Source organism: Grammomys surdaster, unplaced genomic scaffold (genome assembly GCF_004785775.1).
Source record: "Grammomys surdaster isolate TR1022 unplaced genomic scaffold, NIH_TR_1.0 63, whole genome shotgun sequence".
NCBI lineage: Eukaryota > Metazoa > Chordata > Mammalia > Rodentia > Muridae > Grammomys > Grammomys surdaster.
Genome location: NW_021604565.1, coordinates 23,788,087 through 23,807,363, shown reverse-complemented (window position 1 = coordinate 23,807,363; position 19,277 = coordinate 23,788,087). Strand labels below are relative to the sequence as shown.

The 19,277-nt window shown below is 34.7% G+C and overlaps 1 protein-coding gene across 3 annotated transcripts in view; it reads left to right on the top strand.

The window, feature by feature from the left end:
• The window catches only part of Csmd3 (CUB and Sushi multiple domains 3), a 1,130,934-nt gene that overhangs the window by 875,196 nt on the left and 236,461 nt on the right, over positions 1–19,277 (top strand). For all 3 annotated transcript variants that reach the window (XM_028765583.1, XM_028765601.1, XM_028765593.1), the window contains one exon: positions 13,335–13,451. In XM_028765583.1, coding sequence (XP_028621416.1) covers positions 13,335–13,451 — 117 coding nt within the window. The remainder of the gene's footprint in view (positions 1–13,334; positions 13,452–19,277) is intronic.

The window sequence follows — 19,277 nt, the reverse complement described above, 5'->3', positions numbered from 1 at the left end:
CATCTATAATGCAGCACACATTACTGGCAATCTTCAAAACAACATTCAAAGACTAAACAGAACATTTTTCTTTTAAGGAATTTTACAGGAATTTAAACAAAGCAAAAATGCCTAGCATTGGTGATAAATGCCTGTAATTTTAGTAATTGGGAAGTTGAAATTTTCACGATCAGTTTTTGCTACATCACAATTTTTGTTCATCTTATAGTAATTTGTACTTTTCCTCAAAAATAGGAATTAATAATAATAATAATAATAGCAATAAAGAAAAATTAAGTTTATTGTATTTCTATGAGAATAGCATTGTCATTTTTGTTTTTTGTCTTTTATCTCATCTTACCCATGAGATCCCCAGTTTTATAGTTCTAGTGGTCAGAGAGCTGGTTCATCTTACTCTGTAAAGTGACAGTGTCTTCAAATAAAATAACATTATTGTCTTAAAGTTCATTAATGTTTCCCTTCCTTTTGTTAAATAAAGAAAATTTTACTAAGTTACCTTTTTAGCTCCAGTGATCAAAATTCTCCAAGACTTTCTCCAAGATTCCTAAGGGAGAATTACATTTATAAAAACACAAAATTGAGCTGTGTGTGCAACTGAGATTGGTCCCCATCCTCAATACATAATTCAGTGAATTAGACTAAATTGTCAGAAATGTTAGTGGAGTATGAGGCTGTTCTAAAGAGCCATATTTCAACTCGAGTACAGGGTATTTCTCCCCAGTTCCAAGCCTAGTTCAGGGACTTTTATGATTCAGGAAACTGATATATCTTATCAGAAATAAGTGAAAGAAGGAAGTCTCAAACACAGATAAAATATTCTTGATTTTTATAGGACAAAGCATACCTCCAGAAAAAAATTCCTTGGAGGATAAGAGCAGATGAAAAATGAGACAAGGCAAGATAGTGAAGAATTATATAACTGGAGTAAGGATTTCTAAACTTGGTACACACCAACAAAACCTTAGTGCTCTGTTAGAAGTGCCATTTAGCGTGCCGGGCGGTGGTGGCGCACGCCTTTAATCCCAGCACTCGGGAGGCAGAGGCAGGCGGATTTCTGAGTTCGAGGCCAGCCTGGTCTACAGAGTGAGTTCCAGGACAGCCCGGGCTATACAGAGAAACCCTGTCTCGAAAAACCAAAAAAAAAAAAAAAGAAGTGCCATTTAAGTGCCTAAGCCCAAAGGGAAAACTGAAATTATAATTCAGTATATGTATCTCAGGATGCAAATACAATAATGAATGCCCATGGAGAGGAGGGAGATAGCATTGACCATGCAATGTGAAAGTCACAGTCTGCATCCTCAGAAAGTACGCAAACATAAGGCAAGTGTACTAACCTGCCTGTTGGAAATAGGACAACTTCAGGGAAAGCTGGCTACGGAGACTAGATAAATGGTGCGCTCTGGGTTCAACAGAGAGACTCTGCTTTAATTTATAAAGTGAAGCAGATATTTGACATCAACCCTCGGCCTCCATAAGGACATGCACATACATGCACATGTATGAGTAACCACACATGTACCCACAGACATGTGAACATGTTTATACACATACACACAACACATAGACACACATAAAAGCATGTTTGTGCTTCGATTTCATTTTTACCAGTTTGTTTTCTTTTTAAAAATCTCATACATGTTACAATGTATCTTGTTAATCACCATCTCCCTCTCCCTTTCTCCAGGACATCCAGCACAGGAAAATATTGTCCAACACCTTTTCAAATTTATATCATTTTCTTTTTATAACCCACTAATTCTATTTAATGCAGTTCATGTGTGTGTGTGTGTATGTGTATGTGTATTTGTGTGTGTGTGTATTTGTGTGTAGGGCATCTATTATATCATGGGAAAACTATCTGTGCTCTGTCCATAAAAGGGAAAAGTAAATCATCCTCTGTCCATATTCATCATGACTTACTAATTTCTCAGGTAGGGGTGTAGCACCTATTTCATCCATGCTGGCATTTGTGAATGGCTTGTTCATGTGAGTAATTACAGATGCTGTGAGTTTACATGTGGAACAGCCATGTCAAGTCCAGAGGCCAGACCCTTATACAGCCTCCTCGTCTTCTAGTTGCACACTCTTCTTGGTCCCTCTTTCACCGTGTTCTCTGAGCCCTGATTATAAACATAAATATTGGAGCAAAAATTGGCATGCATCTGGTTCTGATATACATTTTTAATTATGACTTCTAGAACTAGGTCTAAGAATGGCTGTAGTTTGCAGTATTGAGGAACACAAACAATATATTGAGATATGTGCCACTATTGTGATAAAAATAATGATGTCTGTAATTTCTGCTGGTGATAAGACAAGGTACAGTAGCTGATATCACTATGCTTTGACTTCTATATTAATAAGTTGAAAAATGTTAAACCTCAGGTAGAAAATAATTTGGTTAGGATATAGATAACATGTAGACTACATTTTCCCTATGGAACTCATGGAACAAAGAAAAGAAAGGTTGTATAATATGGACTTGTGTTTCGTAGCCAGATGTTTCCCATATGTCTATCAATATTGCTTCTTGTATCTCCACTGGACTTCTAAAGGAGTATAACAGAGAAGATAACCTTATCCACATGATCCGCAACAACCAGCCAGAGATCAATACATTGAAAGGGACTTGAATTGAAATGATTCTGTTTTCCTTTGGGAAGCAATTGTGTAGTTTTTATCTTTGAGGCATACTAACAAAATTAAAGATGTCAGCTCCTCCCTGAGGACAGCAGTGTACTGTAGAATGTACCACAAAGACCATATCTTTCTCCAGGAAGGAGTAAGCAGTTAAGGAGGTTCCCCTGCTGCATTGATGTCTATGCCTTGTAACTTCTTGGAACTGTTGAAATCTAATTGATGTTCTTAAAGCCCCAGGAAAGCTCATTATGTCTTCCAGAAAATTGCAGAAGAAAAGGAGTCAGTTGCTCATTCATTCGACCTGAGTTTGGGTGTGATTGAACATATGCTCTCTCTTTCCATTTCAATTCATAGTTGTCTTGCTTCCAAGAATGACTGGTAAAAAGTGAAGCTCAATTTTAAGACTAAGTATTTTATTTTTATTTCCAAAAGGATGAAGTTTTATCATCATCATCACTAAATCCTATTTTACCATAAAAGGCTTTTAAGATTTGATAATTTTAAATTCCATGTATTTATTCAATGAGGAAATATTAATAATGCATATTTTATTTGCTTTCTTTTTAAAAATTAATTTAAAATATTTATTTTATGTGTATGAGTATACTATAACTGTCTTCAGACACACCAGAAGAGGGCATCAGATCCCGTTACAGATGGTTGTGAGCCATCATATGGTTCCTGGGAATTGAACTCAGGACCTCTGGAAAAACTTTCAGTGTCCTTAATCACTGAGCCACCTCTTCAGCCCTCATTTGCTTTCTTAATATAATATATTTAGCAAAATTCACTGTGTATTGAGGCACCATACTTTGTTTTAAAGGAACAAATAATATTGAAAGCATACAACCGTTAACTTAGTATCTCAAATAATCTAGAAATAGATATTAATGAACCATATAAACAATGACAGATATGATTTTGGATGTCAGTTTTTCTCCTAAAATTACCCAAAGGAGTACTGTACAACAGTAGGTGCTTTATATAACATCTAATTTAAGGCAAACTTCCAAAGAGAGCAACACTGAGTTGAAGCTTTAGTAGAAAATATTACAAAAAAGTTTTCTTTATAAAATTACCTTATACAAACATACTTATGTTTTAAATAATTTCAAAAAATAACAGATTAGCATCCCTTAAAATGGCTCAAAAAATCCAATTCTAACTAAACCGTATGAAGGATTTTAACTTCACAAAGGATCAATAATTCACTAGCAGTCATCTTAAGTGGTTGTCATTGTCATGTATGCTTTATCACAGAATCACAGGTTTGTGCCTGTCACAGAAGTGCGATTGCAGGAAATGGAAGGTGGCTACTTTTGCGTGCTGAAATTCTTATAATGATGAGGAGAATGTCTAGGAACTAGATAGTCACATTGGCTACACAACTTGTCAACAAGATAAAGCTCACTCAAAATTGCACTCTAAGCAGATGACTTTTATAGTATTTGTATTATATCTTAATGTCTAAAATGGAGAGTCAAAAATAGTGCTATTCCATTCACACATTAACCACATGTATCTTCAGGAGTGCTACTAAATTTCTATGTCAGAAGAAAAGATCTATCCAAAGAGGCCAGCTAACTCCTAGCATTTGCTATTGAAAGACTTTCTCTGGAAGTATACACTGATAGGAGCCATACCTCACAGAATCATTTTGAGTAAAGGGAAACCTTTCAGGTCAACAATATCAAATAAATAAGTCCAAATAATTCATGAGATGACAGAGATAGCTCTTACAACCTATTGATTTTACATATTGAGTCATTAATGTGCCTTGCATGGCTGGTAGTTACCATGTTGTGAAGAAAAAAATTGCTATTAAATGTAGCATGAAGGACTAGAGTATAGGAAAGATAAGAAAAGATCTCCTACTTTTTTGTAGACAACTTATGTATGATTTCTGAAACACACAGGGATGCTCACAATCTTTTATAACTTCAACTCCAGAGAATCATTGTCTTCTGGACTCTATAGGCACCTGCATTTACCCAGGCACCTCCCCTCACCCCAATACATATAATCATAATCAAAATAAAATAAATATTTTAAAATAGCTTCAAAATAATATGAGCTTATAAAACAAAATTATTACAGGGAAGATGGAGAATGATTTTAGCTTCTGTTCTAAAATAAAGAGAGCAAAGGAAAACTCACAGCGATATTATTTACTCTTCAATTGATAAGGAGATAAGAATATACGAAAAGAAAGCATCCAATATATATTAAATGAAATGCAATGTATGATTTTAATTTAAAAGCACATTTATTACCATTATAAATTTAAAGAGGAAAAAAATCACCATTGGAGGTTGTATCACTGAAGCAAGTAAGCAAAATGAAATACTTATGTGTATATAAGAGACATGAACATAGCCATGAAAGGGATAGCTGAATACACGGATATTTCTACAAAGATCAAAATTTTGAACAAACATGAGAAAGAAAAGCATCAGCTTTAATTTTAAGGTCAATACTGGAAATAATAGTTGTCTGTGTTAAAATTCATAACAGAGAGTTTAAGGGTCTGGAAAGGTTTTATGTTTTAAAACAATGCTCCATGGGGATCTTTCAAATGTGTTCCATAAAAGAATTTATGCGTTGTGACATTCAATCAGGCTATATCAGAGCATAAGAAATTTATGAGAAGTGGACCAGCAGTTTTGTAAGGTACAGCAGTTCTTTGAAACTGAAGGACCACAGGTCACAGCTAGTAAATTATTGATTTAATATAGTCTATTGCTCTTCTGTGACCTGTAATAAGACATTGCTTTTCAAACTACCTAACTTGGTTTCTGAGAATAATTTAAATATAATAATTTTCATTATGCAGTATATTTGATAATAAATTATATATTACAAAAGTAAAGAGACAGATAGGAAATTTCAAGTAGCTCGAGGCTCTGTTGCATGTATTATGAAGCCTCTAATATACCTGAACACTCCAAAGGTATCTCTATGTTATTGGTTTGCTGTTTGAGTTCACTTTCTGCCAAAGGGACACTTGTTCTTCTCTATCACACACTCGTGTCTTGGCTCAAACCACAAGTAGAAATTCTTCTTTATGACAAAAAAAAATCTACAAAACTTGTTCTTGTCTTCCTTGTCAGCTTTATCATCACATACATAGTTCAGGAATAAAACTATCATTGGTACATAATAGTTGGTTCCTCAGTGCATTTTTTTAATGCATTTGGTTTCTAATTTTGTGGTTTGTGTGCATGTGTGCATCTGCTGTGTGTGTATGGGTGGGTATGGGAGTGTGTGTGTAACAGAGAGAGACAGAGACAGAGAGATCGAGAGGGAAGGAGGGAGGGAAGGAAAGAGAGAAAAAAGAAAGAGAGAGAGAGGGGGAGAGAGAGAGAGAGAGAGAGAGAGAGAGAGAGAGAGAGAGAGAGAGATTGAATTATCTTCTTGAAATATTTTTTTAAGTTAGGCTTGGCTTTTTGTTTTTGTTTGTTTTTCTATCTCTGAAAACTTTCTTTCTTTCTCTCTTTCTTTCTTTCTTTCTTTCTTTCTTTCTTTCTTTCTTTCTTCCTTCTTCTCTGATATCTTACATCCTACCTGCAGTTTCCATTCCGTCCAATCCTCCTAGTCACTCCTGCCATCTCCCCCAGATTCACTTCTATTCCATTTCCTTGCAGAAAAGAACAGGCCTCCCAGGGATACCAACTGAACAGGGCATAAAAAGTTACAGTAAGAGTAGGCACAAATCCTTATATCAAAGCTGGATGGAGCAACCCAGTAGGAGGAAATTAGTCCAAGTATAGACAAAACCCCCATTCCCATAAGACCACCAAGGTGCACAATTATATCATACATGCAGAGTAACTAGCTCAGATCCATAAAATCTCCCTGATTGTTGCTTCAGTCTCTATGAGCCCCTATAAGCCTCCTTATTTGGTTCTGTGGGCTGTGTTTTTATAGTGTCCTCACACTCTCCAGATCCTACAATTCTCCCCACCCCGACTATGCCTGGGTTCCCCAAGTTCTGGCTAATGTTTGGCTGTGGTTCTCTATATTTACTCCCATCAGTTGCTGGAAGAATCCTCTCTGCGGACAACTATCCTAGACTCCAGTCTATGAGAATAAAAGAATGTCATGAATCATTTTATTCACTTTTTTTTTTTTTGCTAGTTGTGTTTAGTTCTATCATAGCTGCCCAGGCTATCCACACTCTGCTTTCCATTCAGTGTCAAAAATGGGTTTTCTCTGGTGGCATGCACATTAAATTGGTTAGCCACTTCCACAAGTTCTGTGCTTACCGTTGCCCTAGCACATTTGGAAAGCAGAACGGATTGCAGGTCTAAAGTTTTGTGACTAGGTTAATATCCCAATCCCAGCACTGTAAGCCTTGTCTGGTCACAGAAAGTGGCCAGTTCAGGATCCATGTTCCCCTTCACTAAGAGACTTTACTATGTCACCCTTGTATATTCCATGGAGTTTCCATTGCATTAAGTTTCCAAATCACCCTGGAAATGCCACCCCCAAATTCCAGTCCTTTCTCCCAGTAATCTTCTTCTCCTCTGCCCCAACTTAGTCTCTTGTGTTCCCATCACCACCCACCCCCAGTCTTTCCACGGAATCTATTAATTTCTCCTTTCCAGGGAGATTCATGTGCACCCCCTCAAATATTTCCATTTTCTTAGCTTCACCAGGTCTATAGATTATAACATGATTATTATGACATGATTATCCTTTAAGTAACACCTTTAAGTAATACTTACTTAGAGTGAGTACATACCATGCATGTCTTCCTGGGTCTGGGTTACCTCACTCAGGAAATATTTTCAGGTTCTATCCATTTACTTATAAGTTTCATGGTGTTAAACTTTTTAGCACCTAAGTAATATTCCGTTGTGTAAATATGCCATTTTCTATATCCATTCTTTGGTTGTAGGATTTGTAAGTTGTTTCTAGTTTCTGGCTGTTATAAATAAAGCTTCTACCATTTACAGACTTGAGCTGACACTTCCCTGGTAGTGATACTTGTGGCCAAAGATAATAGTTTTGAAATAATTTTGAAAACCTTCCTAGGTTAACCGTGAAAAGGTATAATCTTTGCTTCCTTGAATGTGCCGATGAGTTGTCATAGCACGTGCAGCCAGGAATAATTAAGCCCATTTACTCCTGAAAAAAAAAATTTCTTTAGAAAGCCAAATAAATAAATAAATAAATAAATAAATCTGCTATGAAATAGCTGAGTGAGAATTCTCAAAGAAGAATCTCAAATGTCTGGGAAATGGTTAAAGAAATGTTCAACATTCCTAGTCATCAAGGAAATGCAATCAAAATGGCATTGAGATTCCATCTTGTCAGAATGGCTAAGATCAAAAGCACAAGTAACAGCTCATGCTGGTGAGAATATCAAATAAGGGAAACATCTCTGCAAGCTGGTGGGAATGAAACCTTTTACAGCCAGTTTAGAAATCAATATTGCAGTTCCTCAGAAAACTGAGAATATATACTTGTTTGATTATCTGAGAGAGAGAGAGAGAAAGAGAGAGAGAGAGAGACAGAGACAGAGACAGAGGGAGGGAGAGGGAGAGGGAGAGAGAAAGGGGAGAAGAGAGAGAGCATGGAGCTGGATATGTAGACAGGAGGTGGGAAGTATCTGGGAAGAATTATGGAGGGGAAAAGCATGATTAGAGTACATTCATTGTATGAAAAAAATAATTTTTCAAAAAGTGTAATTAAAATGAGAATTTCAACTATATGTGACTTTATACACACTCACTGAAGGTTGTCCCGTGTAGATACAACAGTAGCATGGATTAATACTTCCAATTGGCATGGATTTGTTGTTCCCTCAGTGAAATCCAGAATCAACACAACCCTCATATTTAAACATGATTCTATTGATTATACTCAAATGATTAAGGCTACTCATTGTCCATATAGTTTTAACCCTCAGTAAAAATCTATAGTGGTGTCCAATAATCAAATCAACTGCCAAAATGGAGCTCGAATCAGACAGAATAAAACCAACATTGTGTATGGTTGATTAGTAGAGGATCTATTTGGATTTTGAATCGGATTTAGGCAATGTTCCTAGCATAATTTCTCGTAAAGATAATTGTGTTGTGTGCTTTGGACATCATTTCACGGCAGTCTGGCATTGCTAATTGAAGTTTACTTAGTTATCTAACATAACCTAGAGACGTTTTTGTTTTTTTACGTTACACTGTTCTTAGAGAAATAGGTGAATCATAATAAGACTTGTATGTCAGAAAAATCAATAGCAGGAGTAAGAACACTTGTGACTGGAATAGCCATGTAGAAGCTGCTGAGTGTCTGAATTATAACAAATAAAGTAGAACAGATAGAGAGAAGCTGATAACTGACCCTAGCGTATAAACAGCTAATCAGTGTTTTACTTGACCTTGGGTCAGGGAGAGGGAATAAGAGTAATGGCCTGTTTTAGAAAGAGAATGTTAACATTTTAAATCCCTAAAATAATTTGGCTCTGTATGTACACACAAAATATAATTTCCCAGTGCTGCAAAGTAGTGATTAATTATAATTAGCTATGTAAACATTAGGACAGTTGCCAGGATGGCACCTTTCACCAACATCAATGTGTTACTTTGCAAAGTGAGCTCTAGAGAATTCTGGTCCTATAAAATATAACTTGAAAAATAGTTTTCTATCATCAAAGAGTCTTTTCAAACATCCATTGAATTACCTAAACTGTAGTATCATATAAAAAATAGCATCTTGTGTCTTTGTCTCATTTGTATATTTAATCAGAGAAATGTAACTTTTTAAAAGTGAAAATAGATTCTTATCACATATCATTCTTCCCAACCACAGTTTCCCCTCCCTCCACTTCTCTTATGAGAAGAAGACCTAGTACAGTCCCATGCCGGCCCCAAGCTTGCCACTTTAGTGTCTGTGAGCCCTGCTTAGTTGGTTCAGTGTGTCAAATAACATACCATCAAAATATAACTTTATAACATTTATAATCAAATTTCAAATGATGGGATTTCAAATGATGAGCTGATAAGGCTTCCTGTTTGAAGTTTTATGGTAAATATAATTTCTTTTCAGAAAAAGGCTAGTTTGATGAAATGATAAAAAAAGTTTTTCATATACCTTTTTATCTTCTATTTGTTATAAGAAAGGAAGGCAAAAGCTGCCCTTTTCCCAAGTTCACTACTATTATGAAATTGAAATAAGAATATGTAGAGATGCTACAGTCCAATATTAGGAGATTCAGTGTCATCTATTTATATTGGATAAGCATAAAACAGATCTATTACATTAGGTTTCTATCTGTTAGTATAACTCTCTCTTATATAATCACATACTTCTCAATTATTGCCAACCAGCATAATGTTAGGCTTCATTGGCTATGAATTTGGTCATGTTGACTACGAGAAACAAAGAACACATTACCAGAAATGTTTACAGCACTGATTTTCAACCTTCCTACAGCACTGGTGATCCTTTAAAAATAGCTCATCATGTTTTGGTGACCCTCACCCATAAAATTATTTTGTTTTGATAATTCATAATGTAACTTTAGAACTGTTATGAATAGTAATATAAATATCTCATTTTTCAATAGTCTTAGGTGGCCCCTGTAAAAAGATCTTTGACTACCAAATGGTCACAGATGCACAGATTGAGAACTGCTGGTTCATAGGACCTATAATTAGTGACCATAGGACATCAAACCATCAGCCATCTCTATATATTCATGCAGAAATCCTTCATGTTTATGAGTAAAAATTTCTATCAAAGTCTGTATTGTGCATGACGCAGAATACCACACATGAAATAAATCAGAGTTGACAGGCTTAGAAAATGTGGGATGCCACATGTGTACTCATGACTTAGTCACAGTGCTAAACCTGAATTAAAAGGCAACATTTTCACTTATACTTCTCAAATATAAAAAATAGAACATCCTATCATGTATATTCAAAGTATGATTTTATAACACCTTAAAATCAGGAAGAAAGCACAATGAGCCATTAGTTCTTTTTTTAATTTTTATTAATTAGCCCATCCGTTTACATCTCAAATGAAATCCCAGTTACCCCCTCTGCCATCTCCATCCCAAATCTGCCTTCTCCACTCCTTTTAGCAGCTGGATAAGGTTTTCAGTGCTGAAATAGAAATATACCTGGCTAATCTCATTTTAAGGATAAGAGTTGGTGAGAAAAAGGACTGTTGGCTATTATCATCATATCATTTTATTGTTTCTTGAACATTCTGGATTTATTATCTTAGTTCCAGATATTTAATCTGCTTTTGCTGAATATTAAAAAAACAGATGAAATAAGCTATCACAACCTTGGTCAACACAAAATTGATGTTTTGAAAATATTACTTTATTTTTTTAAAGTTTGAGTGGAAATTAACAAAAGCATGGACTTTTCGAACTGCCACAGTTATTGGGATACCTAAATCTACTACCACATTTTAATAATAAAACAAATAAAGCATTGTTTAACAAACTCCAAACATAAAACCTAAATCTTGTACTAAGTTACTATTCCTGTTGTGATAAAATACTATGACAAAAAAAGTTTTAGAACAAAAACATTTTTTTGTGGCTCATAAATCAAGGTAGAATTCATCATGGTAGATTAGAAGCAAATGGCAGGAGACTGAGACAACAGGTCACATCGAATACTCAGGAAACAAGAAGAGAAGAAGATGTATGCTTAGCTTGGTCGCTCTTCTTCATATAATCCAGGATTCAGGCACAGGGAATGGTGCTGCCTACAATGAGTACGTCTTCCCACTTCAATAATCTAATCATGATCAAGTTGAAAGTTGAGATTAACACTCAAAATGTTCCCCTTGACAAATTCATACTCAAAACATCACTTGTAATCATAATCATCTATTCATCCCCACCAAAGTCTCTTCATCATTTTATAATGAAAAAATAATATGCAACATTAAAAGTCTATGCAATCTCTAGAAATTCTACTAATTTTCAAGTCTGAAATCTGTCTCATCTGAAACTAAAGACAATTTCTTAACCAAAAACCTCTATAAAATTAAAAAGGTAGTTATGTAATTCCAATATTCAATGTGACCAAATACTCCCACTCCATAGTGGAAGAACAAATCAGGGAATAGTAATGAATAACTAGAGCAAAATATAGCACAGAAAACATTAAATAATAAAGCATTGTGTCCAGAATCAGAAATGTTATGAAATTTGCTGGATGCCAATGGGTTTAGCCAGCCCCACTCCTCTAGCTTGTCTCCTATAACTTCTATGGCCTCTGTCTTAGATTAACTTTACTTCAATCCTGTAACATCCCTGGCAGTCATGGTATGGTCCTGGAGTCTCCAGTCTTTCACAATTCCCCTAATTTAAACTTCCTTTTACAGCTTCAAAGAAGAGACTAATTGGCTTTTCAACGCTGCCACACATAGCCTGACTTCACTTATTCTCTGAAACAATTTCAGCAAATCTAGGACCACTTACTTGGTCAACCAAGTTCTATTGCAAGCTAGAGATGTAACCTGTCCTCCATAGACCGATACATGTTCTGTGGGACTTTTTCCTATTGCCCCAGTGTGTTTCAGGAGGCTTCAGACTACTTTAATAATTAGAACTGCCATTACAGAACCAGACATTTTGTCTCTTGAAATTTCTTTTTCAAACAAATTAGTTAACTTTCTTTTTTAAATTAATCATTCCGCTCAGCTTCCAAAATATTTTATAGCTTCTTTATTCAAGAGCTTTTGGTGCAACCTAGGTCCTCATTTCAGTCGCTCCTTGTTCATTGTTTTCTAAGTTATCTCTCTGCTTACAGAATATGAGCTCTCATGGATATATGAATATTTAACAGCATCTTAAGTTTCTCTGTGTAGGAAACCACAAGTTATATCCTCACCATGAATCTTAGTGGACCTTATGTCTTCTAAATGACAGGAACACTTTCTAGTAATTTATCAGATGCTTTCAGCTTCATCTTTTTTGGGAAATTTGTGTCTAAGGTAACAAATGAATCAGTTTCAATGCACCGTGAACTGATTTGACTTCAAGGCAGATAAAGATTGGAGAGGAAAGTCAAGGCTTAGGGCAGTGCTTCTCAACCTTCCCAATGCTATGACGTTTTACTATAGTTTCTCATGTTCTGGTGACCCCGACCACCATAAAATTATTTTGTTGCTATTTCACAACTGTAATTTTGCTACTGTATAAATTGTAGTGTAAAGATCAGATATACAGGATATCTGATATGCAACCCACAGCTTCAGAACCAGTAGCTGAGAGTGAGGAAATGTATTTCTAAAACCATCCATGTCCATGTAAATAAATAATTAACTTGGCAACAGCATAATAACAGTAGAATCTGCGTAATATTGCAATACCTGACAGCTCTCATATGTGTATATATGCTTTCTCATCATTACAATAATATTATTAAGTTTACAAGTTTATAAATGAGAGGCCATCATTATTACTTTTAGAAATAACTATTGTAAGATAGTTATATTGCTTTGCTTTAGTAGACAGTAAATTCTGAAGCTTATGAAGTTTTATACATACTTCATTTTTTTAAAAAGTACTTAATGTTAAAAAGACTTGGATAAGCATGGAAAATAAATTTTAAGTTTAAAATTTAATAACTGAATTTTTATAGATCAAGAAACTATTCCTAATTTAAATTTTTGAATGGTTTTTATAAATATTTTATTTTATTATTTTTATTCAACAGCACCCTGTGGAAGTCGTTCAACAGGTTCAGAAGGCACAGTGCTATCACCAAACTACCCCAAAAATTACAGTGTAGACCACAATTGTGTTTATTCGATAGCAGTTCCCAAGGAGTTTGGTAAGTAAGATTCATCTCAGCGTGCCTTCTTCATTTCTAGATATGCCTAACTTTCACTACATGTTATTGGAGCAGTTTTCATGAGACTATCTACAGTTCACAAACTGCTTTACTCTGCAATTTTTTTAAGTGGTAGCTTTGTGATAAAACTAAGGTCATTTTATTTAATCTGAAACAACAGTCAAGTGTACAGGTGAACAACAATACAAAAATGAAAACAGGATTGTTTTTTAATTTTTAAAAATAAAAACATCCAGTAACCTTGCAAGTGCCTTCTTATTGGGATGACATAAGATAAGAAATTACTGGAGCAGAAAGCAAAATTTGCTAAGCAATATATACATAAATTCAAACATATAACTATTGCAACAGTAACAGAATTATTTATAAAACTTATATCAGGTTAATAATTTATTAACACATTTCAGAGTAGAAACAGTTTGATTTAATAAATCTAAGTTCTAGAACAATGACTATAAATTTGACAACAAAGAACAGTTCAGATCCTCTTGTTAACCTGAAAATCTTCCGTATATTAGCACTGAGAATATTCTGTGTCCTTTGCTGTCTCAACATCTGCCTGATTGACTGTAGGTCTTAAAAGTCATGTAGATGGCTTAAAAAGTTGTTTACCCTGAGGTCCAGCTGCATTTGTCCCAGACTAAGCTCTGTTCATACATAGGTAGTCAAGGGAAATTTAATGAGCAGTAAAGAGTTTCCAGAGTGGCTGAAAGTTCGTAAACTTTCAGAATTCAGATTGACAGCATTTTGCCGTATGACAAAGGATTCGTTGTAGCCATCGTGAATATCTTGGTCTAGATGGCTCAGTACTCTATCAGAAAGACATGGAATTTTATCAATAGCACCAGTGGATAACAACTTATTTCTGCTGCTGACACATAAAATAAGCTGATGTTTCCAGTCCAATTTCTTGAAACCAGATACTACTACCTATACATTCTCCTTTCCTGCCTCTAAATCTAGTCTAAGAATCTCATCTTAATTGAGAACATGGCCATCAGACAGGAAGTATTTAACTTTCCACTTTATCATTGTGCTAATGCTGGCTATGATGCTAGCATTAGTAAGATGTAAGTTTCAGTACTGTGTGAAGTATGTCTTCAAGCCAACATACTGACCGATCTAAACATGTTTGAGTTTTTCAGTATTGAGGACAGTGACCATTTAGAAAGAATATCATCCTCTTATGTACGGGCCAGGACCTCATGGGCATTGCCTTTGTGTCCAAGAGCATCCTCTGCCTTTAAAAATTTTATGGATCACAGATGCAAAAAACATTACATGGTTGCTGACAGACTTCACTGAATGATTGTACAGAAAATGCATAGCTCTCTAAGTTCTCTTTGAAAGCTATTAATTTTCTCTGTTCTACTCCCATTGGAAGAAGCCATGTGGCCAGAAGAATAAGAAAGCGAAAAATTAGGCATTTTATTTTTTGACATGTATACATGCCAGTCGCCATAGTGATATTTGACAGTAGTTTGTGTATATTTCACAAGAGTATAAAAAAGTATTGATTGAAATAGTAATTACTTAATAAATTCCTAATTAATGTAAATTTATTTTGGCAGATTAATATTAATTGAATTTAATCCTTTTAGCTTAAAAATAATGCCATACGGAGATAAGCATGAATGATTTCTAAAACATATCTCGGGTTAAGTATACTTTGGTTTATTAATACAAAATTTAATTTTGTTTTATTAATGTTCCATATTCATTCTATTTATAATTTTAAACATATGAGTTCTTATTAGAGCACCTTGCTTCACTTTGGGAAATTTTCATGAATTCTTTACTTGTGAATGAAAATTCTGTAAAAAAGAAAGAGAGGAGCAAAGGAAGAGAGATGAGTGTATCAAAAGTTTGTTTCTTATACAGCATGCTCAAATACCCTGGGCATGAGAATTCCAGCCTAGAACCTTATTTCTGGATTCAGGTTTTCACTCAACAACTTGTTGTCATTGCTGCTGTTTGACAAGTTACAGTTTCAGCCCAGCCTGACTTTCTCATCTTCAGAACAGTGATGATAACTGCTTAAACCATGAAATCGTATTACACTTACGCTTCACCACTTGAGAAAATGCTTGACATACTTTCAATCACACGATGACTCCTTCATTTGCATTCACATTCATATGGAACATTCTCTAAAGCTATACTTTCCACCACCACCCCCCCAAAAAAGAAGAAAAAGGTGAACAAATCAAATGACCTAGATAAGCAGTTGAACTAGTTCTTAAAATTCAGATGGCTTGAAAACAAAACAATTATCTGCATTATTTAGTTATTAAATCCAATGTTAAGTAAGCTGTATAAATAAATGTCAGATTCTCAAATATGTACACATCCAGCTCTTCCAATTGTGTCTCATCGCTTACTGAGGGCAAGGTTGTGGGATTAAACACAGACGGGTCATTTCATTCTTCCTGTCTGTACCTCTAGCTCTTTGGTATGAGATGATTAAGCAATGGTCAGTGGCTCCCTACAAATCAAATTCCTATTTTGCCTCTGTCTGCTCTCTTTCTCACTTTGCCATAACTCCCTGCTATTGCCACATTGAGCTATTTCTTATCATGTTTTCTATCGTTTTATCACATATCACTTCTCACATTTTTCTCTGTTCTTGTCATTTGTTTCAAATTATGATCATTCCTTCTTTTATATCTTTTAGATGGGAATGCTCTTAGAACTTGACGTGTAAATCATTTAGCACATTATCTGTCAAAAACACTCTGTTCATTTGTTCCCATTGCCTTTTGAATAGGAGCCAAGGCTCTGAAATAGTTACTGTTGGAGAAGAATCATATATTAAAACATTAAAAGTGAAAATATTCTATGCTATTCATAAAAGATCATCTATAATACACTGTATTGCCTCTCAATAATTCCTCAGTGTAAGAAAAGAAGACAATTGCTTCACACTGATCCAGAGGGGATAATGTGCTTCCCACAGGTTGTGTGTTATCTGATCATGCACATTTCTGTGTTTTTGCCTGGGATTTAGTTGAATTCACATAGGATACACATGTACATGATTTAATTCTGCTTACTAAGAGCAGACTGCTTGCCAGTAAATACCAATCCTCCTCGTACTCTAAGGAAGATTGACACCTCATAATGTTTCTATGCATCTTATTGGTATTAAATTGAACCTCACATCTTAAGGCAATTTTCCAATATTTATATTCTAGGTTTCCAGTTCTATTTCCAATAAGAATAAAAGTTTGTTAGTTGGGTAAAGTTTATTGGTATTTTGCTATTACTTTACAGTACTAAGCTATTTGATTTGACTCTCATACTAAAATAATACTTAGCAAAACATATATTATTTCCTGCTTTCAATTGTCAATCATGATTAGTGTTTTTTCAAGTAGTTTGAATACTTAATTATTCATGTATTAGTATGTGAGAAAATATGCAACCCAATTTTACTTTGACTTCTGTACAGGTGAAATACTATAGATGGTGTAAACTCTTAACATGATGTAAGAAAAATTTTGCTATCAATATAAACATTTAACAGAGCATCAAGACCTAAGTAATTAATAACGATCTGTAATGTGGACTTAGTAAAACCGATCAGGAAATGTGAATATCTATTCCAAAAGTTTGCTGGAAAATAAAGCAGAAATGGGATAAGTGACAACTTCAGCCAGAAATCAAAGGTTTTTTGTTTTGTTTGTTTTGTTTTTGGATTTTTCTCTTGAGATAAAAGATACTGACATTTTTATTGTAAAGCTCAATGAGAAAAACACACCTTAGAGGGCCAAAATGTAGATACGTGTCTGAACAGTTGGCAAAGAAATCCTTTAGGCACAGAGGAGATAGAATTTAAGAAAACTTGAGCATCTGCTTTCATGAACAGGAATAGTTTATAATAACATAATCAGCTACACAACAATGTAGGTTCACTTGGTGTATTAGAGCCGTAATCTGTCTCAGTTTTCCAACCTTGATTTCTCTTCAGTGCCCATCAAATTCCTACAGCAAGATTCTCCATAAAGCACAGTGCGTGCATGCCCAAAGGCTGCTTTAACTATAGGCTACACACTTAGTAACTCCAGGAAAGACTTGACTTCTTGGGCTGGTAGCTGAATGACTGATGCTGAACTCATCACTACAGGGCATTGTTGGAATCCTGTTTATCTCTCAGACTGATAATTACGTTGCTAAATCATAATGATAACAGTTATTTAGGGCCCACTTAAATAAGCTTGGTATCACCTTGCTTAACCACTAAAATCTGTTAAGTTCATCTTTCACATGTGATTATATTCTTAAACTTTTGTATTGCTATAAGTTTGGGGGACAATATTTAATTAAAACAATAGAGTACAAGCTATATTAACATAATTTTAAATGGAAAATTTAATATTAATCATCACATAAATGACATATAAGGTATTCATTATAGAGACTACAAACTTAGATTGAAATTTTGTGGAGAAGCCTAACTTGTAAAATATTTTGAATATGATATGTGTAAAGTGACTTAATTTTCTGGTCAGATCTCTAGAGAATTCCATCTTCTAAAAGGTCATCATTCAACCTATTTCTTAGCACATACCATCTCTAGACTAGTTTTTGAGGGAAGATATCCAGGAAATGGGTAAACAGATGTAAAATCTTCTCTTGTCCAATCAAGCTTTGTTTGTCTCTTATTTGATCATTGGCTTAGTCTCTTCATTACACGTGTGTCACCTTCCTAAATCTTTAAATCACCTGAAGATTTCTTCAGTCTAGTTGGTAAGAATCTTCTCTGCACTGCCCCAGGTGTTTTTTGATGTTGTAAGATGTTTTTGTGTTTCCTGCCAATGGAGTCAGGGTTTCAGGATGCAGCTCAGAAGGGCATCAGCCATCTTCACAGTCCCATCCTTTCAATAACGGAGTCATGATACTACCTCCAGCCAAAAGAAGTTTTGATTTTGTTTTTATTTGTGGTTTTTGTTTACGTAGCTTTCACTATGTTCAATTTCTTTCTTTTGGCTACAGTATAAAATTGTTTCAAAGAAACTCTTATATTGAAACAAGTTTATTTTCTTATGGTATCATTTACATCACACAATTAAAATTCTTACAACATCATTACATTTATTTATTTACTTCGAGTTATTTACTTATAGCGTGTGCATATATTTGTAAATGCATGTGCCACAACACATATGTTGTGGACAAAGGACAACTTACAAAAGTTGATTTTCTCCTTCCATTGGGTTGTTTCTAAGGATCAAACTCAGGTCACAGAGTAAGTGACAAATACTTTTATATGATAACCCCTCTTGATGGCCCACTCTTAAGGTATTAACTTTTTATTTCTTAATTTACCATAATATTGTATTGGAAATGCTATAATTAAATAAAATGCCTCATTACTTCTGATGATATTGATTAGTCTTAGCTATTGAAAGCTATGGTATCACATCTTTCACTTTGCACAAACTCTTGAGTTTTGACAGCTGGTCATTGGAAATGTAGCAGTCTTAAGAGTTTAAAAGGAAAGTTAATACCGCTAAAAGATGCATACATACTACCATGAGTGTGTACATACCAACGAGAGTATGCACATACCACCATGAATGTTTACATACCACCTTGAATGGGCACATGCGACCATGAGTGTGCACATGCCACCATGAGTGTGCACAGGCATTGCTTTTGTGTTTGGACTTTTGAATGTGTCCAGACATGCTTTTTAGAACTGTGAAGCTTTTCTTATCTTTCATGCTTAAATGGAATGGTTTGAATTGTAAATATATTCCTTTAAATTTCACACATTTATTGGGCCATTGGCCTTGTGAAAAA